Source organism: Cryptomeria japonica, chromosome 2 (genome assembly GCF_030272615.1).
Source record: "Cryptomeria japonica chromosome 2, Sugi_1.0, whole genome shotgun sequence".
Lineage (NCBI taxonomy): Eukaryota > Viridiplantae > Streptophyta > Pinopsida > Cupressales > Cupressaceae > Cryptomeria > Cryptomeria japonica.
Window position 1 is genome coordinate 99,180,456 of NC_081406.1, and position 26,391 is coordinate 99,206,846.

A 26,391-nucleotide genomic window follows, 5' to 3' on the forward strand; every position below is an offset into this window, starting at 1 on the left:
GGGACATTGCAAAAATTTAATTGTTTGAATAAAAGACTTTTTTTGCCATTCATGATTAGTGCGATAGTTAAATCAGAGCATTGTTGTTGTAATGGCAAGGTTCAAATTTTCATTAGGTCATTGTGATCACAAGTATTGTGTCATCATCAATCCATTGTACATGCAAATTTGAACCTTGCATTGAAGTTGTTGGCATTCATGATGGTGACTTCATGCTCTAAGCTAGACTACTAAACTTGCAGATTTGAACCACTCACATTTGTGCAATATGTTCATGCTACAGATTAAGTCTCTCATTTGTAACGTCACTTGACTTGGACCAAACTATAAAATTTCATATTGCCAATAAAAATTAATATTAAAAATTAATAAATTAACCACAAAATAAAAAATAAATGACAAAAATATATATCAAAATCAATAAATATAATGAATTGAAAAAAAAAATGCTTTCCACAAAATGAGTCTCATGCAGACGTTAACCCTAAAGATGTTTACACATGTCATTAATGTATCCATCAGTCCATTACAATCAACTTTTCACCGACACTATCGTAATATTAAAATAATTAAGCTATCTGATGATGTAAAAATGATGATAATATCTAGTGCTGCCAAGTGAACTTGAGAATTCAAAACAATATTTAGAAACTTAATAAGGATCCTAATCATGTATTCTTAATCAGACAACATTTTTATTTAAACTAAAATGGCATTAGTGTGAATTTATGTCTTTTATTAATCCTCAAAATAACTCATTGGATATGTGAGATCCAAATGAAATCTTTCAATATAACTCCGCCTTCACATCCAAACAATATTCTCAAGAATAGACAACCATCTATTCTGAACTCCCCCAAAATGTTCCAATTCCAAATTTTGATATGCCACTGAACAAATTACTTTGCCTTCTTCTTCCCTTCCTTTTTCTTAATAGTTTCATCCATGTAGAGTATACCTTTTCCTTTGTAAACTTCTGGAGGCTTACAAGCTCTAACAGTAGCAGCAAACTGACTAACCCTTTGCAGATCTAATCCTGTGCAACAGATTATGTTGGGCTTGAAGCAAAAGGCACGAACACTAGGTGGAACATCGAGTTCAACCTCATGACTATATCCTAACCTTAGAAATAGCTTACGGCCTTCCTCCTCAGTCCTGGCTTTGTAGCCAACTCCAACAATTTTCAAAAAACGAAAGAATTTGGCTTCCATTGATATAAAATGAACTCAATAAATTATAATTCACCATCTACCTCAAAATAGCACGCTCAATAATCCAAGGTATCCACTGAAAATAGCATGCTCAATATTCTTGTGTTACCTGCAGTAACCAAAAACAGAGTAAAAATAACTAATTAGAAAAATTTCCCTTGCCTGATTCACTTTGGACTTACTATATTTATATTAAAAACTTACAAGGTATGTAAATGCATGTGATGGAATAAAAAAATGATTCAAGTTCATACTAGTATATAATTCTGCTCCACATCATTATTACCCAAAGGTTATACCATAAAAACAGCATCAGGCTTATCTAATGGTGAAAACTGTTAATTCCTTTGAGAGCACAAAACCAACGTCTCATTTATCTTAAATTGTACCCATCATCAGTAGTTAATTGGGCTGCTAAGTTAATTATATGATTAATATATTGTTGTTAAGGTTGTTGGATTATTAGTTTTAACACCCACGTAGATTTAGTGGAGGAATGAGCGGGATGTGATAAAGAAATGTTCTAAATTATAAGACTTTACTATGAATAAAATATTTAGTGTCATGGACTTCACTGTGCCATTCTTATACTGTGTATTTATATTCCTAAATCTAAATGGCAGTATTAATCATTAACCCAAATCTATTTTGTCAAGGCATCACCATACAAGCTAGACCTTGCTTGTTATAAATTATATACCTTCATATTTTCTTCAATCTTATTTATGATGAATAAAATGAAAATCTATCAACCATACACCAATGGATGCAGTCATGATTTCTCGTTTTCAACCATACGCAATCATCCTCAACTGAACTTGCTAGTTCTTCAAAATGGGGTGTTATTAAACTTAATCATATGCAAAGAAAATTTAAATCAACTTAGTATAGGAAATTATTTGTTTTGTGCAATTAATAGTTAATTACTTGGGATTAATATAACCTAGAAATGAGATTTTTAAGATAACGACAAATAATTGGCAATTGTTTGAGCTTGACAATATTGGTGACAGGTGTCAATATAGTTTACCATGTTTGTGAGCTTTAATTCCTTCGGACAGATAAAAGCATGGCGGATTGCAGTGTTATACTGTTCCCCATGTATGATCTTAAACCATTATCTCATAAACACATACCAATGTACCATCACATTCCAGTCAATTTACATGCTACAGTGTCATCTCTACGTGATAATTCCTTACACATCTTATACTTTTTCTAGATGTTGGATACTCTTTTGTGCATTCACAAATGTCATTTCCCCCTAGTAGCAAAAATCTTTTAAAAATTGCAATTACTAATAAAAAATCAGCACTCATCCTAGAGCATGATTCTTTCTGATGGTTTTCCCTTTTCACCAATTTTTTGAACAAATTAAACAGATTTTTTCCAATTAATTGTTATTTATCTCAGGCGTTTTTTTCACAATTCAAGCAATTTATTTGGCATTTGAACATTTTTCTTCATTTACTTTCTCATTTCAATGGGTTTTTGAGCTGAACCAGAACAATTTCCGTGTATTTTCAAAAGGATTTTAAGATGAACCAAAGCATTTTCTAACATTTTTGACAGGATTCAGAGCATTTTGGATGGGGATTTCTAGTTGAATCAGAGCTTTCAACCATTTTTGGAGCATTTTGTCCATCAAGTTCAGTTTTTTAATTTTTTGAATTGATAATAGTGAATCAAGAGTACAATACCAGTGCAAGCTGAAGAACAGCTGAATGACAGCTACAGCAACAAGAATAATGCCAAAGACCACAGACCACTGCTGAGCTGAATCAGAGCTTTCAACCATTTTTGGAGCATTTTGTCCAACAAGTTCAGTTTTTTTTTTTTTTGAATTGATAATAGTGAGTCAAGAGTACAATACCAGTGCAAGCTGAATGACAGCTACAGCAACAAGAATAATGCCAAAGACCACAGACCACTGCTAAAGGACAGCAACACAAGGTCACAAACTACAAAATAACAGCCCACGCAGGGGCACTGAACAAGAAGATAGAGACTCAGCAATGTCTGTTAAAATTCCTCCTTTTTGTTTATTTAAAAAAGCCTTCCTTTTTGCAACAGAAAAAAAAAACTAATCCCCAAACCTAAATGCTTATTGTTTTCAATGTTTAGGATCAGAGCGCTAACTGTGACCTTAAACATTGAAATTGTCCGAATGTGATCAATGTATGAATTCAATTTGACATTATGAGGTAGCACCGAGGAAGAACAGCAAATGAAATTGATAAGATTCTAAATGAATCACAAATTACGAGAAACTAATTTTCAATGAGGAAGATTTTAACATCTTGGGGGAAGTAAATCATGATCTTGTGGATATTGATCAAATTTGGAGAGGATCTACCCCGGGTGCTTCATCATCAGGACCTGCAGGTCTCTAGCGTAGTGTACTTCACAGCACAGCACCAAGGCATTGGCTCAACCTATCTTTTGTTATTTTGTACATCAATGTTGAACTCTGCACTTATAATATGTTACTATATAGCAATGACCTGTCATACTATATTACCACGCATTGCATAAAAGTTGGTGAAAAAATATGTATTATAAAATTTATGGTGTAAACTCTCGTTTCTCTTCACTCCCTATCTCTATGCAATCACATTACTTTTAAATTTTTTAAAATAGCAGTTTTTCACCTATTTTCTATTTTTTTGTATAATTTGGAGTTGCAATTTTTTCCCAACTAAATCTCGATTTCATGGGAAATATTATTTGGTTTGCCAAGTTATTGCAGACAAAGATTTTTGCTACTATGATTTCCCCCATCATCCAGAGTTGGAACAGTCAACTTGAGCATCATTAGATAATTTGTATTTCAAAGACCATGACTTCCTTGTCTGGGCTCTATCTGACCCTGTTCTTGAAGCATTAGAGAGGTATTTTGAAGTCCTAGACATTACAAAGCTTGGTGAAACTGCCACAGGGATTCTACCCTCATGAATCTAGGGGGCTTACTGCCCCGTGACTATTTTGCAACAGCTCTAGTGGTGCTGCCCTGGTGTAACTGGCAGCTTTGTTGCCGCTGTGGTTGTTTTACAACTGCCCTGTACACAATCTGCCTTCTGGAGAAACTACTTGTTCGAACTCTATTTGACCCTGTGCTTGAATCATCTTTAAAAAGATCTATGCAATAAAGTAGTTTTGCAAAATCAACATGAAAATTTCACCCTATCATGTGTGGTTGATTTGTCATCCTCAATTGTAAGACAAAATAAAGGATTAAAATGAATGGTGCAGAGTCCCAATTGCCTTCGGTATTTTGTTTTTTCCTTCTCAGGCCTTCCAAATTTTTCCAACAAGTTCTATATGCTCTCCAGTCTCTTATCAACGTGTTAAGCCATAAAAGATGGAGAAACATATTTGACGAACTCTGCCTTATTGTGAACACACAAATCCATTTTTGTTGTTTCAGTGCTTTCATAGTGTGCTTTTACATGCCACAATTATTAGAGTATGTACAAATAGCAATGTAGTCTATTGCGTAGCAGATTTCCTTACAATCACAATGCAACATTTCCTAACAAGAGATCTCCTACTAAAGATGTGGCACTGCAAGGCCTTACATTTCATCTTGGTTTTCGATAATAACACTTGGCAAGTCAAGAGTCTTAGTTTCTTTTGTTCCATATTGCTTTTAGATTAGTTCTAGAATAGATTAGCAATAGCTTCCACACTTGTCAATTCATTTTTAGCTTGCCAATGAGCTACTCTTTTTGTTCTGTTTGTGTGTGCATCTGCGGATTGGAGAGGTTCAAGTATTGCTCATCCATTGCAAATCGCTTCAAATCGTTCACCATCCATGTTTCATCTCTAAGGTATATTCATAGGTCTATTTGAGACCTTGGCATGCATCCATCTCTCTTTATCTCGTTACATATCATATTCCTGTATTTGCATTTAATGACGTGGTATGTTTGGCCCTTATTATCACATAGCAATTGCTTCATGCTTCTCTTACATTCTCGCATCTCTTTAATTTGCATCAACAGATCAATTATCCAGAAGTTTGCATACATTTGCTATTGTCAGGAATGCACCTCTTGTTATTTTTGGTACTTTCAGATTGAATAAAACTCAGAAATTTAGAATTAGGTTAATTGATTTATACTTTTCTGAACTTTTAAGCATAATAAGAGAAATGAAATGCTAAGGACAATGCACAGTTACCCTGGGAAAACCTCCTAAGAGGAAAAACCCAGCCAAAGGATCCTCAGATCTGATTTATGATTTAGAATACAACTGAACATTACACACTTATCTGGAGTTACAGTCACTATGTGAAAGAGATGAAATACTCTTCAATCAGCTTGCAGTCCTCCTCATCTAATCACAGTTCATTAAATAAGTCTTCTATGCTTTGGAGATGGATTGCTGCCTCTTGTGGAGTTCGCTGTCTACTGTTTGGGATCTGCTACTGTTTGATCTAGTTCGCTTTCCAATTTGGATCTTCTTCCTAGTTCGCTGTCTACTGTTTGGGATCTGCAACTGATTGATCTAGTTCGCTCTCCAATTTGGATCTTCTTCCTCTCGGTCTGCTGCCTCTTGTGGAGTTCGCTGTCTACTGTTTGCTATTCCCAAATGCCTTTGTATCAATTCGCTCTTTACAGAATATAATGTCATCAGCTAAAAAACTTGATTTGATAATGAGAAGTATGCGCTGCATTTATAGGGGACATATAACTTCTCGACCATGTCGGCCTCCTTACCATTAAACAGTTAAGTATTAATTTCCTTTTAATTGATGGAGCCGACCCTATCAAGGAGGTGTGTGAGTTGAGTGAAGCGTGGAGGTTTCTTTAGTTGAGGGCCGAGAGGTATTGGGCCTGGCCCTATAAAGGGAGGGGGCGGATTCCAATGTTGCCCAAGGCAATTGGAATCCACCAGCCCTAATTACAAACAACACCTCTGATGTTTAACAAAAAGAAATCTTGAATTTTGATATTGCTCGACTCTTCCTTACATTCATAATATTTAACTTCCTTACATTGAAACGCTTCTTCACTTCCTTTCAAATCTTATAATCTCATTTCTGTTTCCTTATTCTTGTTGCTTTCCCTATCTCTCTATTCACATCTCTCTTTGTCACAATTGTTCCATGTCATCAATAAATTTGCTCTTAAAAAGCTACGCACATTTTTCCTAGTTGATTTCAGCTTATGCTTGATTATTCAAGCTCTCTTGCTTCAAATTTGGGATCATTTGCTTCCTTGTTACAAAATATTTTTCCTCCTCAATATGTTCATGAATCTTCTCCATCATAATCCACTTTTCACTTAATTTTCATTCTTTTGATTGCTTTTATTTCAAACATTTTGGTTTCGACAAAGATTTTTACAAAACTGATCATATCTCCTCAGTCTCCTATTGAAGCACACTTTCTTACATGACAATTTCAGCAACTTCTGCAATGTTTTAGCATGTTCTTCATACTTGCTTTCTAGCATTTTTAGCTGTATTCTTCATTGTTTTAACCCAATCCAATTAGCTCTCTAATTTTTCCATCACTGCATTCAAATTTTGCAATAATACTACTTCATTTGGTCATTAAATATAAATTCTTTCATTTGCTTGCTGTTGTTCATCATTCTACATATTGGATTGATAGCTTGCACTGTTCATTCTTTGTTTACTTTGTCCATTAGTTTTCAAGCATCATAGTACCCATTTGTTAATCTAATTTAAACATACAACTTTCTTGTTTATTTATTTCATTTCTTATCTTGGTAATTAGGCAACACGTTTCCTAGTTGTTTCAGACTTGCATCTACATTTCAAGTGCTTAGTTTAGAACTTGCTACTCTTCCATTCTTCTAAGCTAGCCACCCTATCCAAACCCTTCTTTGGTATGGCTCTGCCTGGTCCTTCACATCACTCCTACCTGCCTAATCAACCTCATCTTCTGAAAGTTCCCTAAGAGAAGTTCTTTCATCACATCTTAATGATAAGACATCTTCACATCTTTTCAAGCTCTTTATAATCTTCAATCCCTCTTGCCTTTCCATCTTGTTATTTGAAACAGTCTGTGGGGATTACTCGTGTAGTTTGCCCTTCACACAGGAAACAGATATGTATAGGGGCTTCTTCATTATTCTCCTTTGTTGTAATTTTGGTTATATTTTAGAGAATAATTGTACATGTGCACTACTATTTGGCATATAAATGCCATCTTATCATCAATGATTAATTGAAGGTAATCCTTTGTCTTATATTATATGAACCCCAAGTAAGAGATTTTTTCTTCATGTGGGTGCAAATGACAATCTTGTCAAGGGACGTGAGAGGAACGCCCACTCCCTCAGAATTTAGAACCTGCTAAGGCAAAATAATAGTCAAAAAGTTAAATATTTTCTTAATTTGGGAGAGAAAAGCTATAGGAAGAAGACTTGGAAAGTTGGGACACTTGTCTGTCTCAATGTGGAATAAATTCAAGGTTTCATGGTTTATGGCATTATGCAATAGACACTACATATGATCCAGCTACTTCATAGCAATAATCAAATATTGCTCTATAAAACAAAAAGAGTGATATCTCATGGATCTCTATCTAGGCTGAGGATGAAGCCAGCCAAATAATGTTTACTGTCCTGCTTCTTTCCAAGTAGAAGAACTGTAATAGTGATATTAATGGCGAGGAATAAAGCTTTCCCCTCAGTTAGTTGGATTCAGAAAGGAGACATAAACGGCTTTTGTCACTGCATGGATCTCTTAAAGATAAGAAATCTCTGTTGTTAAGCTTCCTACAAAATAGCAATCTCAATAATATTCAATTCAGAGAAAGGATTTTCATTCATAAATCATAAGAAAAGAGTCTCACATTGTAAATTATTGACAAATAGTTGAGAAAGGCTAGAGATGTGTTGCACAGAATATTCTTGACAAATGTACGTAAATGTGTTGGTTAGAGTCAGAATAGAGTTTAGAATCTAGATAGAAGTACACGGTATATGAATCACACTGACTTGTAACAGCTGGGAAGTCATGTCATTTTGCATTTGAAAAGAATCAAACACAGAAAATTGAAAAAATATGAAAAAGGATATACAGATATACTTTCACTACCATAGCATCAATAAAATTGCCCTGATTTAGTCTCTTCATTTATTTATACACATAGTGATTGGTGTCATGTATATACTTCCTTTACATTGTGTTGTGTTATTTTTTATATATTTGAGTTAGTTGTGTGATGTTCCTACTTTATTTCCTAAAATTGTTTTGATTAAGTATTTGACTGGATATGACTGTTTGACACTGTCTAAATCCTATAATCAATCTTACACAACAATGTTGAAATGTTCAACCATGCTTTCATTGCCAGTTTGAAAAAGTGCATGTCTGATGTATAGGTTGAGATACTTCGTTACAAGCATTTGCATAGTGTTAGAGCATAAGAGCAGAGAATTCATAGAGTGCAAAGCACTTAAACTTAGCACATTGGTACAACTGTTTATTGCAACCCACATCCATGGAAACATTTACAAGATATTTTGGTGTAAATTTCAAGAAAAATTCATACTGGATTGAAACCCACGTCCATGGAGACATTAGCATACTAGATTGCAAAGCTAGAGCACTAATGTTTTCAATCCAGAAAATACAAAGCATTCATGCAGACAAAGGAGAAGGAAACGTATTTACATATGGCTAGACAGTGAACAGAGAGCTGTGGATTTGTGGGAAATCATATATTGACATGCAAACATAAATCTGCAGCGTCCATACATAGAACTTATGATGGTGCTTTTGACCTGTTTTGTGTGGTCTAAGAGGCAAATTTTCCCATCAACTGCCATTATTACTCAAGATGTTTGTAATTGAGAAAGTTGTGGCATCTCTCCCCTAAGATGGTGTGGTCTATTAAGCAGGCTTGGCTGTGAAGCCTTGTTAGGAGGAGAAGGGTTAAGATGAAGTGTAACAGCTGGCAAAGGAAAGCAAATGATCTTGGACCCATAAACACAAAAGCTTTTGCACGTAGTGCCAAGAAAACTGCATCATCATTGTAGAGAAGAGAAGAAAGAGGTTAAAAAGCTTCAGGAAATTATAAAGATAAAGAACTTCGTTGGTAGATGTAGAGTGAATAACAAAAACCAAAGAAGTTGTGAGAGGGATGTTGAAAATGACAAGGTGCCTACACAAAGGGACTGGAACTAGATCTGATGAAAGAAAATGAGCTCCTAGAAGATAGGAAAGAGTGTGTAGAGGTTGCAAATCCATATTACTATCAAATGAAGTTTGGGATCATATGGAAAGTTCAAGATTCAATTCCATTCAAGAGATAAGAATCTCCAGAAATTTCACCATACAAGTTGCATCCCCTATGCCTATTTCAGGAGACACGAGAAGACAGCTACAAAAACTTATGTGCAGAATGCTAAGCTTGGTGCCTGGGGTAAAAATTTGAAACAACTTAGACAGAATGCTACATTAATATATCAATTGGATTTCGTAGAAGAAAAGAGTAAGAAGAACAGGAAGCCAAAGTGCAACAAGACCACAATTGAAATGGCAACACAAACAATTTTTTACAATAGCTTCATTTGATGAGTCTACAGATCCAGAGATACTCTCGCTTGTCATTAAGGATGGGAACTCAAGGGGTTAATCTGATGAATCTGAGAGATGCATTGACGGAATAAGCCTTGGAATGCAATTGTAAAATCAAAGATTAGAATCTCAAGCTTAATGATGCATGAGAGAAATTGAAGTAAGAATTCAAAATGTTGAAATATGAAAATCAGGAAATTCAGAACTTGAAAGAAACGACACAAAAAACAAGCAAATCAGTCTTGGATTTTGTCAATAGATAGTCTACGGTAATGAATATAGCATCCCTAGAATTTATGAAAAAAATAACACTGCATAATTTCTAGAAAGCCTATGCACCTCTAAAGATTTGCCACAGCTCAAACGTAATTTTAGAATAAAATTACAGTTGTAGCAGCACCAATAACAGAAAAAGGGACTTCTAGAAGGATAAGATATAAATGTCAAAACTAAAGCTTAACAAAACTCACCGATTGATCCCCAATAATCCTAATTAATCGCCTTTCATCCTCCGCTGCAGATTTTATCGTTTAAATAATGGTAATTTTTTAACTTAATCAATATCAATTTTTTGACACATTTTTCCCCAAAAAAATAGCTATTTTGGTCAAAAAATATCAGCTTCTGGGAATTTTTTAAATTTTTGCAGCAATTTTTCCTACTTTTTACCCTAACCCTGACCTGATTTTTTCCCACTTTTACAGATAGATCTAAATTAATTGAAAATTTATTTTATCTTTTGGTTTCCCTATTTATTCCCGAGAAAGATATCTTCTACTGTGATGGAAAGAGTTTCATTTACAACAAATGATCTCATAATACAGCATTGATCCGAGAAAATTTTGTCTCGTTTATTTGTTTCCCTGGTGCTCTGATATGTATTTCTTTTCATATTCTAACTACCGATTGGAATAGTCACTTGTTTTTTCTCTGTGAGGTGTGATTAATGGTAATGAGCGGTTCAAATTCCAGGCATGGATAAGAATATTTCCGTTGTTGGGTGGAAATACCAAAAGGGCAGAATTTCATTTTGGGTTGGGGGATCACCACATTTTTTTATTTTTTTTTCAATAGACCATTTGAACTGTTCTAAAGAGATGTTTCTTAAGCCCAATTCATGCTTCCAACCCAGATCATCAGAACTTGACATTTGCATCATGCCCAACCAAGGGCTTACAGCTAAAAGAAAATAACAATAATAATTTATTATTGCAATAAAACCCGACTCCAAGCCCTACCACTGCTACAATAACAGTTAGAACTATTGAACGGAGAAAAAGAAATTATATAAAGCAAACAGGCCATATCACAAGATTCCCACAATATAGAGGCAATTCAAAGGGGATCCTGTAGCAGACAAGAAGGATTTTACTGACCAGTTACTATTAAGTTGTTGCAGAACAATAATCCATCAGCATTCTTTCTCTTGCTCGCATACCCACAATCCTGCGCAGCTTCAACAAAAACAAAGTCTTCTGCTGAAAACCTCTCTTTAACTATATACTCCTCTTAAAACCACTCTGCACCATTGGAGCCCAATGCCTAAATATGATTTAACTAAATATAATCTTTTTTGAAATTGATTACGAAGAAAGTAAATTATTTGATTCATCAGGTAGGGCAAAGCCATACTATCATTTGCAGCTGTTTAGGATGTAATAGATGTGTCAATAGAAATATAAGGTGTGTTTTTCACTTAAGATTATTTTTATAAAAATTTGTTAACAAATTTATTTAATATATAAAATTGATGCAGTTATAATGTAATTTTCAATTGAAGTAAAATGTGTACATGATATAAATATAATTAAAGATTAAAAAGATAAATAATAAATAAAAATTGATTAGGGTTGGTTAACATTATTTTTTTAAATTGAAATATTAGAATTTTGTCGTGCATATCTATCAAAATAAATGTGTGTCTAAAATTAGGGTTCATTTCATAGTGTGTTGGTTAAGTTGTCGCATTGTTGATATTATCATCAAAGTTCAAATCTCATATTGGGCTATTGTGATCACAGGCATGTGCATTCCTTGATCTATTATGCGCTTGGTTTGTGAACTGTTGCGGCATTCATGCCGATGATTCTACAAGCGTTCATGTTTGTGTGAGACCCTCTCTGGACTGGTGTGCTCGACAGCTTTGTGCCTCTACTAAGCTACCATACTTTTGAGTTTGAACTGTTATACGTTCATGTTGAAGATGAGGTCCCTTGATTGTAGCTTCACTAATTCATAGCTCTTGTTCAAAAGCATTTACTGATAAAAAAAAGGTGTGTCTAAAACAAGGTCATGGAAACAATAAAGTGATTAGGTCCTTATCTAATTCTAAAAATAGTTTACAATAATATGACATTAAAATTATCATAAACAAAATACGAAGATCAAATCATTTAAGATTTTTTTTTGTCCTCATCAATAATAGCATCAAAATTACTCTCAATACATTACATAGATCAAACCATATGTTTTTCTTTCTTTACCCATATAAAAACTTAAATTGAAAAAGGTATGTTATTTAAAAATATGGGAGAGAGAATAATTTTCTATCCTCCCTTGTTGAGAAGGTTGCAAAAGTGAGCAAGGGTGTGTCTTCATCTTAAGTGTTAGGAAAGTAGATTGAGTAGAGTCCATGCCTACTCAAATGCAATTCTAATTTTTTGAATATGGTGTTGTTCCACCAGCAATCATTGTCAAATACTTCAACTATATCTCTAGTTAAGCAATCCATGGAAAAATGCATGGGAGGAGGAAGGGATCTTATATTCATGATATGCAATTCCTCTACCAATACTTCTCCTTCCTCATTGTTTCTCACAAACTTGTCATATTTTTTGAAAATCAGCTTTTCATCACTACCTCTTGCATTATGAAACCTAAACATGCTTCCCTTAAACTAGGCTCTACCAAATCCTTCATTATCACAACCTCCACCTTACTTTTTATCGAGCTAGGAAACCAGAGTACAAAAATTTATAAAGTAAAATAGGATTACAAACCCAAAATTAAATATAATCAGATAAGATGTAATGTACATATTTATCAACAATGTGACTATTCAATTCATCTCCATGCGATTGTTCAATGCATCTTAAACATTCTGATTCTATAAATAAATAAAACAATTTAATGTATTCGATTAGATAAATAGTATTAAATCCTCCCTTTAATCTACAAAAGGTTATAGTGAGGCCAAGCACGATTTTGAATTTTTCAAATTTCTCTCTTTGAAGCACATTTGTCAATGTATTTTGGTTTCTCCATAGTTGGATGATATATCAATTTGACACTTCCCATTTTTCACACAAACCCAAATCAAGTGGAAATTGGTGATAATACAAGAGATGATAAATGGAAAAGTGTGAATTAAAATGATATAATAAATAAACTAAAAGAAAAACATTTATACTTGGGCATATTGTTGAATATGATGATGAAAATGTACAAAGAAAGGCTAGAACTTTATTTGCTACAAATTTGAGTCTAGACAAAGAACTTTATGTAACTAGGTGCTACAACTACATTAGAAGGGAATTGTAGTTGTTATAGGGGGGTGAATATACTTTATAGAGGTGCTAGTGTATTTGCTTCTAACAATTTCATAGTTTCATGGAATAGTAGCCTTCATTGCCTAACCTTCTTCTTGCTTTTAGATTGTGAATTCCTACTCCTAATGGTAATTGATAATCTAGAATGTTTGGGGTAGGAGGAAAAGCATGTATTGTATAGGAGACTACCTTAGCTAGTATCTTGTTAGGTGTATTTTAACTTTCGCAAAGAACTATTGTAAGTAATGAAATTGTATGTGATGGCATGATGAAAGAATAAGGATCTGGTCAACTACTGAGAGGAGGGGTGTGAATCAATAGATAGAAAACTGACATCAACTTTCACCAATCTCAAAATCAACCTCTTAAAGAAAACTCTAAATTGACTAGTTTAAACACTGAACTTCAAATGCAATAAGTAAACCGGTTGACTGTTATAACAGACTAACAGTAAAACATCTTTGAAACTCACAAACCATTTAACTGAATCATTCAAATACTTTTACTAATAGTAGTTAAAACATATTTCAGATTGTTGTCAGTTAACATAATATATCAAAGTGGATTTAGCAATTAAGCAATTCAACCATAGTAAACATAACCACAAAAGCATTCACCACTTGACACAATATTTTTTGATGTGGAAACCCAAATGGGAAAAACCACGATGGGGATGAACACCCACAAGTACTTTGAACTCTTATGAATTTCGCCCTGTTAGGAACCAAGCCCGTTAAAGCTTTACAAAAAGTCTTGTTAAGAACAAATCCTGTTATGGACTACCCAGTTAAGGGATTGACTATAATGCCCTATTAGAAGCAATAACCTATAAGGAGTAAGCTCAGTAGAGGATTTGAAATCCAAGCTAATGGATCACCTGGTTAGAGGATTTGAATAACACTAAGCGTGTTAGAGCTTACCCAGTTAGGAAATTTGATTGTTGTAATTGTTAGAAAACAACAGGGGTTTGCTAATCTATTTGAATAGCACTACACTTGCTTGTTCATATCATTTTCATGCTCCTATCTACCTTTACACATACTGCAGATACATCTCCTAGTTCAGCAACCACACTCTCTTACTCTCAACTACAAATTGTCAACACTTCAACAAAACAACTCATCAACCTTATAAACAAAACAATAGGTCGGTAACACATCACAAAACTAATTCTCTCATAGAGATTACAAACAAATTGGTTCAAGTATGACCGTTGGATTACATAACAATCACTGCACATCATTCAAGATAACTTCGACTGCTCCTTGTTCACCGCTTCATCGAACACTGTAACTCATCACGCAGTTTACATTACATACAATAAACTTGCTCGTTCCCAAAATAAAAAAAATGTTATCTCTATGCACCAAAAACCATTTGAAACTCTTCTCATACAACATGCATATGTGTCATAATCATTACCGCTCATCATAAGATCATAAATCAATACAACTGATTCACCAAACTTCATCGGTTAGGGTTTATCATATCTATAGGTAGGGTTTACTAGTTCACCTCTCCATTTCATAGAAATACCAGTTTCCTCCACAAATTTACCTATCGATTGCAGTTCCCTTCACTAGCTCTTCCTACCGGTTAGAAAACAACATTACAACAACATCATTACCGGTTAATTGACATCAATGACAACATAACATTTCATTAATACAATCTTCATGCAATTTCCAACAATCTCCCCCTTTGGCATTGGTGGCAATACAAGTATCAATACCCTTGATTGCTATGATTGTGAATAGGAATCTTGGTTTACATTTTACCATGTATTCTCCTTCAACTAAGTCTCCATGTCTTCAGTTGGTAGCTGGCTATAGACCTCATGAAGGGCTATACTCTCCATGTCAATCATACAATTGTGCAAGTAGCTCTGGGAATGATGTAATCTACATCATGCTCAATTGACCTCATGAAGGGGTACAACCCCTAGCTGGCTTCTAAGATACTCAAAATTAGTCTTAGGCAGAGGTTTTTGTAAAGATATCTGCAAGCTGCTCCTTGGTAGAAACATGCTCCAATATCACATCTTTACTCTGCACTTTTTCTCTCAAGAAATGATACTTTAATTCAATATGCTTGGTTCGTGCATACAAAACAGGGTTCTTTGAAATATTTATGGCACTGGTATTGTCACATAAGATCTTTACCAGTTCTGAAATCTTCATCTTGAATCCTTCCAGAATGTGTTTCATCCAGATAGCTTGGGTGCAATTCATATAAGTTGTAACATATTCAGCTTCAACAGTAGACTATGATATACAGCTTTGCTTCTTGCTACTCCATGAAACACGTCTTCCTCCAAGAGAGAATGCTCCACCCGTTGTGCTTTTCCTATCATCAACATTACCTGCCCAGTTTGCATCTGTATACACCTTCAAATCAAAGTTCCCTGCATATGGATACCATAATCCATAGTCAATAGTGCCTTTCAAATATTTGAATATCCTCTTGGTAGCTATCAAGTGTGTTTCCTTTGGATTCTTCTAAAATCTGGCAACTAGACCAACTGCATGAGATATATCCGGTCTAATGTGAACAACATAGTACAATTTCCCAATCATTGACCTGTACTCCTTTTCATCAATAGATGTGGCTTCATCCTCTTTAGACAATTTACAACCTGTAACCATTGGTGTCCCAACTAGTTTATAGTCACTCATTCCAAATGTCTTTAATACCTCTTTCACATATTTAGAATGTGTGATGAAAATACCACTCTTCATTTGCTGTATTTGCAAGCCTATGAAAATTTTTATCTCTCCCACTAGAGACATTTCAAAATCATTTTTCATCTCATTTGAAAAGTCAATGCTCATGTCATCATTGCCTCCAAATATGATATCATCCACAAACACTTCACTAACCAATATCTTATCTCCTTAAGATTTGAGATATATGTTGTTGTCTTCATTGGTTCTCTGAAAACCTATCTTCATCAAGTGTGAATGTAGCCTCTCATACCATGCTCTTGGTGCTTTCTTTAACCCATATAGTGCCTTGTGCAATTTGCATACCATATATTTTTCATCAGTCAAAGCATAACCATATGGCTACTCAATGTATACTTCTTCTTACAGTATCCCATTCAAAAATGTTGACTTCACATCCATTCAATATACTTTGAATCCCTCATATGCTACAAATGCAAGTAAAGTCCTAACACCTTCCAGTCTAGCAACTGGTGCAAAAGTCTCACCATAGTCTTCTCCTTCTTCTTGTGCATAACCTTTGCAAACCAATCTAGCTTTGTTTTGGAGTACTATACCATCTTCATTCAGTTTGTTCCTAAATACCCACTTAGTACCTATCACATTTTTATTCACCGGTCTGGGTATTAGGGTCCATGTGTTGTTTTTCTCAATTTGATCAAGCTCCTCCCCCATAGCTTTAATCCAGTGATCATCTCCAAATGCTTCCTTAGCAATTCTAGGCTCAATAGTGGAGATCATGCAAGAATTCTCTCTAATTATTCTTCTAGTTGACACTCTAGCATCCTTATCTCCAATAATCTGGTCAGGATTGTGATTGAATCTCACGTACCTTGGAATAACATGATCATTATCTTCAGGTTCTTCTTCTTCATTATCATCATCTTCAGAATCTACCTATTCCATTTGAATTGGTACAACAACATTCTCTTTACCAGTTTCAGGTTTCACTGGTTCTGGTTCCAAAATCAGAATGCAAGGATCTTCATCCTTTTTCTCCACACTGGTTTCCCCTAAGACTTCAGGATACTCATCCACTCGAACATCAGAACTCTCAATAATTCTCTATGTCCGGTTGTTATAATATTTGTAGGCCTTACTCTTGGTGGAGTAACCAAGAAATATGCCTTCATCACTTTTAGCCTCAAACTTACTAACATAGTCACCTCTCTTAATAAAACATTTGTTGCCAAATATATTGAAATAATTGACATTAGGCGATCTACCATACTAGTATTCGTAAGGAGTCTTATCCTTACCTCTCTTTACCAATATCTGGTTCATAGTGTAGACAGTTGTGCTAGCAGCTTCTCTCCGGAAAGTTTTTGTTACACCTCCTTGTATCAACATTGTTCTAACAACTTCAACAACTAACCGGTTGTTCCTCTCTGCAATACCATTCTGTTGTGGTGTCCTCGGTGCAAAAAGTTGTCGTTTGATACCATTTTCTTCACAATATCTAGTGAATTCCACATAAGTGAATTCACCACCTTGATCAGTCCTCAGACACTTTATCTTCTTACCACTTTCCTTTTCAGCTAAGGCCCTGAATACCTTGAACTTACTAAATGCTTATGTTTTATCCTTCAAGAATGTGACCCACATCATTCTTGAGCAATCATCAGTGAAGATCATAAAATTTTTGTCACCTTGAATACTTTTGGTCCTTATTGGTCCACAGAGGTCTATATGAACCAAATCTAACAGATGTTCTGCTAAAAAAGATTTTCTCTTAAAAGTTGAGGATGTCATCTTTCCCAATTGACATTCCTTACACAAAGCATTAACTGGTTTGTCCAATTGAGGCAAACCTCTCACTGTCTTGGACTTACTCACTTTAACAATGTTATCAAAATTTATTTGACAAAATCTCCTATGCCGAAGCCAACTATCATCTATTTTACCAATTAAATAGTTGCTGACTTCAGGATTCAGGTGAAACAAGTTACCTTTAGTCTGCTTGTCGGTTGCAATCAGTTCACCTTTGCTCCCATATATTTTGCACATTCCATTCTTAAACTCCAATGGATATCCTTTGTCATTGAGTTGTGCAACACTCAAAAGATTGTGCTTTAATCCTTCAACCCAGTAGACATCATCTACACTGCTCTTTCCATTAAGAGAAATAGTTCCCTTACCTTTTACCATGCAAGGTGAGTCATTACCAAATCTCACAACTCCTCCATCAAATTCCTTCAAGGTAAGAAAATTGCTCTAGTCACCGGTCATGTGGTGTGAACAACCACTATCAATGATCCAATCATCAGAATTATCCATGCAAGAAACTAATACCTTCTGATCAGATGTCTCTTCTTTAATAGCTACTGTAGTCACATAAATCTGTCCACTTAATTAAATGAATACTTAGTATTTATTTGATTATTTAACCATCAATTAATGAATTAATTAAATTAATATTTAATTAATTCATCTTAACCCTCTTCTCCTATTAATTAAATAAATTATTCAATTTATTTGATTTAATTCACTTAACCAAATTCAAACCATTAATTAAATAAATAAATCATATTTGTTTAATTAAATCTTCTCTCACATTTAAATAAATTAATATTTATTTAAATCCCCCAAAATCCCACCTCTCACATTTAAATAAATTAACATTTATTTAAATCACCTTTATCCTCTGCCCACTTGTATTTTCCTACAAAAGCAAGTTGCACAATTATTTTAAATAAATAATTTATTTAAATCACCTTTATCCTCTACCCACTTGTATTTTCCTACAAAAGCAAGTTGCACAACTATTTTAAATAAATTATTTATTTAAAATCCTATTTATCCTCACCCACTTGAAACCTTTAATGGTTTCCCTTAAAGTATTCAAACTTGATGGCTTTAAAGTCTTCAAACTTGATGGCTTCCTTCTATAGTCTTCTTAAGCCTTTAATGGTTTCCCTTAAAGTCTTCAAACTTGATGGCTTTAAAGTCTTCAAACTTAATGGCTTCCCTTAAAGTCTTCAAGCCTTTAATGGTTTCCCTCAAAGTCTTCAAGCATTTTAATGCTTTATCTTCCTTTTTCTCATTTAAATAAATTAATATTTATTTGAATATTTATCCAAATGCAAATTACACCATTTAATTGAAATAAATGATTTTATTTTAATTGAAAATACCAAAATTTCTCCCACTTGCATTTTCCTACAAAATCCACTTGCATGCCTAAACCCCTTCTAGAATTTTCTAATCACTTCTAAATAACTTAACCCCTTCTCTAAACTTTGTCACATTCCTAAGCAAAAGGGAAGTCACTTCTCAAACCCTCAAAGTCTTTGATAACCATTAAAGGCTTTCAACCTTCAACCACTAAATGGCTCAAAGTCTTTGATAACCATTGAAGGCTTTCAACCTTCAACCACTTAATCCCCAAAGTCTCCAATAACCATTAATGGTTACCTCAAACCCTCCCACATGGTTAAAACATTTGTTTTGACTCAACCTCTACCCAACCCAAAGGTCTCATCAGGCCATTAATGCTTTGACCATGATTATCTCTTAAACATTTGCACAAAGGTTTATCCTTGGATTAACTCTTAATCCAGTGGGTAATCTTAATTTGGACTTGACCCTTAGCCTCTAGATAACCATGAGGTCTTCTCAGGCCTTTAATGCCTCCAACCTCTTCTCTCAACCCAATCCTATGTTGACACTTGTCACCATTTTATTGGTGCCAATTGTGCACATGGATCCCCAACTTTCAAACTTGGCCCTTGATTAAACCATTCAATCTTAACCCTTCATTTCCCCATTTCTTCTATAAATAGAACCCTTCTCCTCAAGCAAAAAAAGGAAGCATTAGAGTATTGTTGTTATACTGGCATTAGCATAGAGCTTTCTCATAGCATCACTATCTACACTTGCATAGCATTTGCTTATCATATTCAACTATCTTGAATCTCCATATGGCATCCATGGCTAGTGCTAAAAGCTGAGAGCTACACTCATTTGGGACTTGGAGAGGAGAGGAACAAGGGAGGAGCAACTATGAGCATCTTGATTAGCTATTTTATTCTATGTTTATATGCTTTCTATTTCATGCTTAATATCTCTCTTGATATGCCTATTTAGGATAATCTTTTGTTGCTAACACTAACGTTTGTTTCTTGTGCTCTTGTGTGTATTGCCATCAAACAGATTTTCTAATCCTTTTTGCAAAGCATCAGCTACAAAAACAATGTCTTCATTAGCATCTCCCTCAGATTCATCATCAGTGATACCACCATCAACTACAATGAGACAATCTCTTTTGCCTTTTCCCTTGTACTTCTTAAACTTCTCACGCTTGTGTTCATTGTCACCATTAAGACAGTTAGCTGCAATGTGTCCAATCTTGTTGCATGCAAAATATTTCAAAGGTAATTTACCTCTATACTTATCGATACCTCTAGGCAACCGCTTGGCCAACAATGCTTCAAGCTCAACCAAATTGTCTTCATCATCAACTTCTCTGCTAGATCTAGATTCATAGCTATGACTGACATCTCTACTTTTCCTCATAGATGGGTTAGAAACTGAAGCTCTAAATGTAGATTCAGATTTTTGAACACTGCCATCATAACCATTTAATTCAAAAGCAGTAAGCTTACCAATGATGGAGTCAAGGGTTACCTTAGTTTTGTCAGTTGACTTTAGCTCCTGAATGGCTGGAACTCGGATAGTGTAGACCAATAGAAGGGTTTTCAACACCTTGCTAATCACTATGGCATCTTCCACTTTACCACCAACATTCTTGATCTCACCAACTATCTCTTTGATCCTCTGACTATATTGTTGTATATTCTCACCTTCATCCATCTGCATGTCATCAAATTTTCCTCTTAGACTCTCTTCTTTGACAATCTTCACATGCTCATCACTGCTATAGATCTCTTCAAGTTTCTTTTATACCTCATATGCAGTCTCTAGACCATGGACATCTACATACTCTGCATCAAACAAAGAACTGATAATGGCCTCCAGTGCTTGATTGTTTTCTTGTTGCTCTTTCTTCTAATCATTAGTCATAATCCCACTAGGTGCAACATATTGAGTACCAACATGTTCCCAGTATTGACTTCCTAGACTCTTGATATAAATTTTCATTCTACCACTCCATAACCTATAGTTCTCTCTATTAAACTTCAGACCTTCCTTCTTCATCATGTTCTACAAGATCTTTACCTCAAGTTGTTAGGCTTAGACCTTAGATGACCTGTAAATATCTGATACCAATTGATGGTATGATGAAAGAATAAGATCCGGTCAACTACTGAGAGGGGGGGGGGTGAATCAGTACATAGAAAACTGACATCAACTTTCACCAATCTCAAAATCAACCTCTCAAAGCAAAGTCTAAACTTACTGGTTTAAACACTGAAATTCAAATGCAATAAGTAAACCGGTTGACTATTATAACAGACTAACAGTAAAACATCTTTGAAACTCACAAACCATTTAACTGAATCATTCAAATACTTTTACTGACAGTAGTTAAAACATATTTCAAATTCCTGTCGGTTAACATAATATATCAAAATGGATTTAGCAGTTAAGCAATTCAAACCATAGTAAACATAGCCACAAAAGCATTCACCACTTGACACAATATTTTTTGACGTGGAAACCCAAATGGGAAAAACCACAGTGGGGATGAATACCCACAAGTATTTTGAACTCTTCTGAAGTTCGCCTTGTTAGGAGCCAAGCCTGTTAAAGCTTTACAAAAAGTCTCATTAAGAACAAATCCTATTAGGGACCACCCTGTTAAGGGATTGACTATAATGCCCTATTAGAAGCAATACCCTGTAAGGATTAACCTCGGTAGAGGATTTGAAATCCAAGCTAATGGATCACCTAGTTAGAGGATTTGAATAACACTAAGCTTGTTAGAGCTTACCCGGTTAAGGGATTTGACTATTGTAATTGCTAGAAAACAATAGGGGTTTGTTGATTTGTTTGAATAACACTACACTTGCTTGTTCAGATCCTTTTCATGCTCCTATCTGTCTTTACACATACTATAGATACATCTCTGGTTCGGCAACCACACTCTCTTACTCTCAACTACAAATTGCCAACACTTCAACAAAACAATTCATCGACCTTATAAACAAAACAATAGGTCGATAACACATCACAAACCTAATTCTCTCATAGAGATTACAAACAAATTGGTTCAAGTATGACCGTTGGATTACATAACAATCACTGCACATCATTCAAGATAACCTCGACTACTCCTTGATAATCTCTTCATCAAACACTTTAACTCATCACGCGATTTACATTACATGGAATGAACTTGCTCGTTCCCAAGATAAAAATCATTATCTCTATGCACCAAAAACCATTTGAAACTCTTCTCATACAACATGCATACATGTCATAATCATTACCGCTCATCATTAGATCATAAATCAATACAACCGATTCACCAAACTTCATCGGTTAGGGTTTATCATATCAACACGTAAGGTTTACCAGTTCACCTCTCCATTTCATAGCAATACCGGTTTCCTCCACAAATTCACCTACCGATTGTAGTTCCCTTCACTAGCTCTTCCTACCGGTTAGAAAACAACATTACAACAACATCATTATCGGTTAATTGACATCAATGACAACATAACATTTCATTAATGCAATCTTCATGCAAATGGCAACAATATGGAAACCTAGTGGTAAAGTATTGGTGGTGTGTGTAGAATAGGATGTTCATAATGATAAACCCTAGAGGACAAGTATAAACAAGTGATGGAAACAAAGAGATCTGAAATTGACCATAAAGAGGGTTAAAGTGCAATAAAATGATGAAAATGGTTTGAATTTATTTAGGGGAATAATGCAGAAATGTTCAGATTTGAGGATTGACTATGGTGAGGGAAAGTAATCTCCAATGGATCTATATTAGATGGATAAAGGGATAGGTGATGGAAATAGAAGAATGAAAAGAAATTAATAAGGAATCAATGATTTAATGGCTCAAGGTGGCTTCATAATTAAAAAATATTTAGTCTTCAAGTTGTTTCCTTGATTTGATAATGGAGATCTAAGATATCACCTATATGTTGGAGGAGGAATGGTGTTTTCTCAAATGAGTGAATTATTTTTTGTCATTTGGAAGTAAAAAGGAATTTAAAATGAGCCTATACTAATTTTTTAGGTAATTTACCTTTAAAACATGGTAAGGCTAATGACACAAATTGGTGGGTAAAGTTTTTGAATCTGACTTTATACACAAGCACCCACCCAACATTGGTGTTTAAACACACACCTAATTAACATATGTGAATGCACTCAACATTTTGATTTACTTTTTGAGAAAAGGTTTCTAAGCTTGGGACCACTAAATTTTCCTTTTATGATTAACAGAATTCAAAATTAGGTGAAAAAAACTAAAAGCAACAAACATGAAGTGTTGAAATGTAAGGTGGAAATTGCAAAGTAAGTAACAAATCCTTTAATTTTATTGTTTTCATATAGCTTTACACTTTGTGTAATATATGTTTTTTTATTTTGGAATATATTTTACAATTTGTAGTTTACCTTCAAGCACACTTGTAAAGATGTCAATGTTTAGGTCTATAAGATATAACCAAAACTTTGTTTGATTACCTCAAATAAAAAATATTAATGAGATTATAATTATAAGCATGTACATATTCTATATTATGTAACTAAACATGATCTAAAAATTCTCAATGTTGTAATGATTTTTTTCCTTCAAACTAACAATCTTATAAACTATTTAAGATTTGTTGATTAGGTAAACCTCTTAGCATGAAATGATATAATGAAGCCATTAAATAAAATTATACATGACAATCAAAGATTAAAAATGCATGGGCTGGGGGTCTAGCTCGATTGGCGAGAGCTTCTAGTGGTGAAGCACGAAGTCATGAGGTCTAGTCTCCCCCCAATCCCACGTGGTACCAGAGGACGTGTCGCGCCAACGTCATCGATCACGCTAAAAAGTTTACCTGATGCACTATAATTTATAGGGGGGTGTTATACTCGATTCCTGCACTATAAAAAAAAAGATTAAAAATGCATATTCTCTCAAGTATTATGTTTATGATGTGATATTTTTGGATAGCTCTTATCAACATGGAGAATTTCTACACACTTGCCTTGATTTTTTGGATAGCTCTTACCAACATTAAGAGTTTCTACACATTTGCTTTTTACTAGGCAATAATGTTTTGATTACCATTTCTAGTTAGGATTTTGTTATCATGATCCCATTTACTATTTTTCTTATTTATCTTGCTACAAGTGAAAAAGTGAACCTCTAAAAATAAAATAGTGCTTTGAGCATGTACTTGTGCTAAAAACTTAAGTTGTCATGGTACTTTCTCTTTAGCTTTAATAGTGATCTCCTTTTCTAAATATTTTTTCCTACAATTATGGAGTGTGTATTCTCATTTTTGCTTAGAAATATTTATAAATGCTTTGATGTCCCTTCAAAATGAGTTTATATCATTTGATTATAATGTACATTTAATACTAGTGTGGTGGCTAAATATAGACTCATCTAGATGTGCAAGAAAATATAGGTCAATTGCATGTAGATTGAACTTATGAAAACATATAAATGCACTCCAAGACTTTGCAAAACTAATATTTTAATATACTTATTATAGATCCATATGCTTGCAAATACAAAGCCTCTGGGATATATTTGATTGTGTATCATGTTGAATATTTTTGGTTGGAGATATCTAATTAGAGATCAAATCATGGCAAGTTTTAACTTGTAAAGCTTTTCATATTCCACACTTTTGTAAGGATTTCATCTACATGTGGATTTTAGAGGAATTCCATCATTATTTTGATATTAAATCAAACCTTTTATCTGACTAAAAACTTTTGCTTGGGAACCAAATCTTCACAAGAATCATTTATAAAGAGCCTCGATCACTTTTTTATGTGTTTATGCAATTTTATTTGCATATGGGATTATGAAAATTAAAGAAATTTCATCTACATGTGGAAGCAAATTGAAGTCTAATATCCAATTAAAAATACCATATTGGAAATCAAATTTCCATAAGCTTGATTTTAGAGTAATATAATGCCTTTTATGCTCCTTATGGACTTTAAAGTTCAACTAGATACTATGGGACTTTAAGTCTCATTTGGATATCCCATCCACTTGGCTTAAAAATCTCCACAAGCTTATTGTAATGCTCTGCCAAGGAACTCTTGAGGATATGAGATAAAAAAACATAAGTGAACATGGAAAACAAATGAAACAATTAAGGTAAACATATACAACTTATAGAAGCTATTTAGCCCAAACCTCAAACTTACGACATCTTGTTGCAGTGGAACAAAGAACAAGTGGAATACTTAGAATCCAATATTTCTACCAAGTGTATGAGAAAACTCAATACACCTTAGGAAAGGTCAACTAAGTGTTCAACTCACACAAGACTCCTCAACAAGTTACAAAACTCTACTCAACAAACTAGGTCTTCTCCTAGGCCCTAAGTGTGACAATCAACTTCCTACAGACACCAACTCACAAACCAACACAATCAACACCCTAATACCTCATTGAAAAAACATTTTAGTCACCTTACAGATTCCCTAGACTTTCCTAGCCTTGACAAGCAACTTCAATGCACTAAAACTACCCTTGGGGCCCTAAAAATCCCATCAACAAACTTCAAAGGACTAGAGCACTCACAATGGACTAGAGCACTTAGTTGGGACACTATAATTCCTTTAGGACACTATCATTTTGTGCTAGATTCCTCTAGCCATGTTGTACTCCTTTGGATATACTAGTGTCCTTCCCAACCCAAAATTTGTGTTGTCATCCTCTAGTCACACATCTATCTTGACTAGTGGATGAACCAAAGCTAGGGACCGGTCCCTCAGACATCAAAAACATGTTAGAGTAGACTAAAGGTGTTGGTTTAGCTTGAGGAACATAAACACACCAAAAAGTCTCAAGATGATGTATGTAACCAACTCCCCTAGACACTAGGCACCATAAATGAATGAAGGAGAGGTTGGGAGGAAGATGTCCCTCTCATCAACATCCTACACTCCAACTTTGAGCTAAAATGCAAGAAATGACAATAATGACACTTATACACTATAAAAAAACTTTACAAAATGTCATAGAATGCCCCAGACAATCCCATTATGACTCAAAGCGACTTACACCACCACAAGCAGGTATGAAAAGCTCAAGGGAGGACTAAAAAATCCTCCAAGATGACACAAGGAAAACTTAGGTTCAATTAAAAACCAAAAAGAAAGATACCTACTCATGCCCATAATGAAACATATTGTTACACCCCATTTTCACATTACTATTTACTTTTACCTATTTTGGTTAAA

At 34.4% G+C, this 26,391-nt stretch overlaps 1 protein-coding gene across 1 annotated transcript; it reads right to left on the reverse strand.

The window, feature by feature from the left end:
* Positions 1-673: 673 nt before the first annotated feature.
* On the reverse strand, positions 674-11,369 carry LOC131035185 (large ribosomal subunit protein uL6m). The gene is made up of 2 exons (XM_057966833.2): positions 11,147-11,369; positions 674-1,320 (listed from the first exon to the last, which is right to left on the reverse strand). The coding sequence occupies exon 2, from the start codon at positions 1,209-1,211 to the stop codon at positions 900-902; it is 312 nt and encodes a 103-aa protein (XP_057822816.1). The 5' UTR covers positions 1,212-1,320; positions 11,147-11,369; the 3' UTR covers positions 674-899.
* Positions 11,370-26,391: the final 15,022 nt, after the last annotated feature.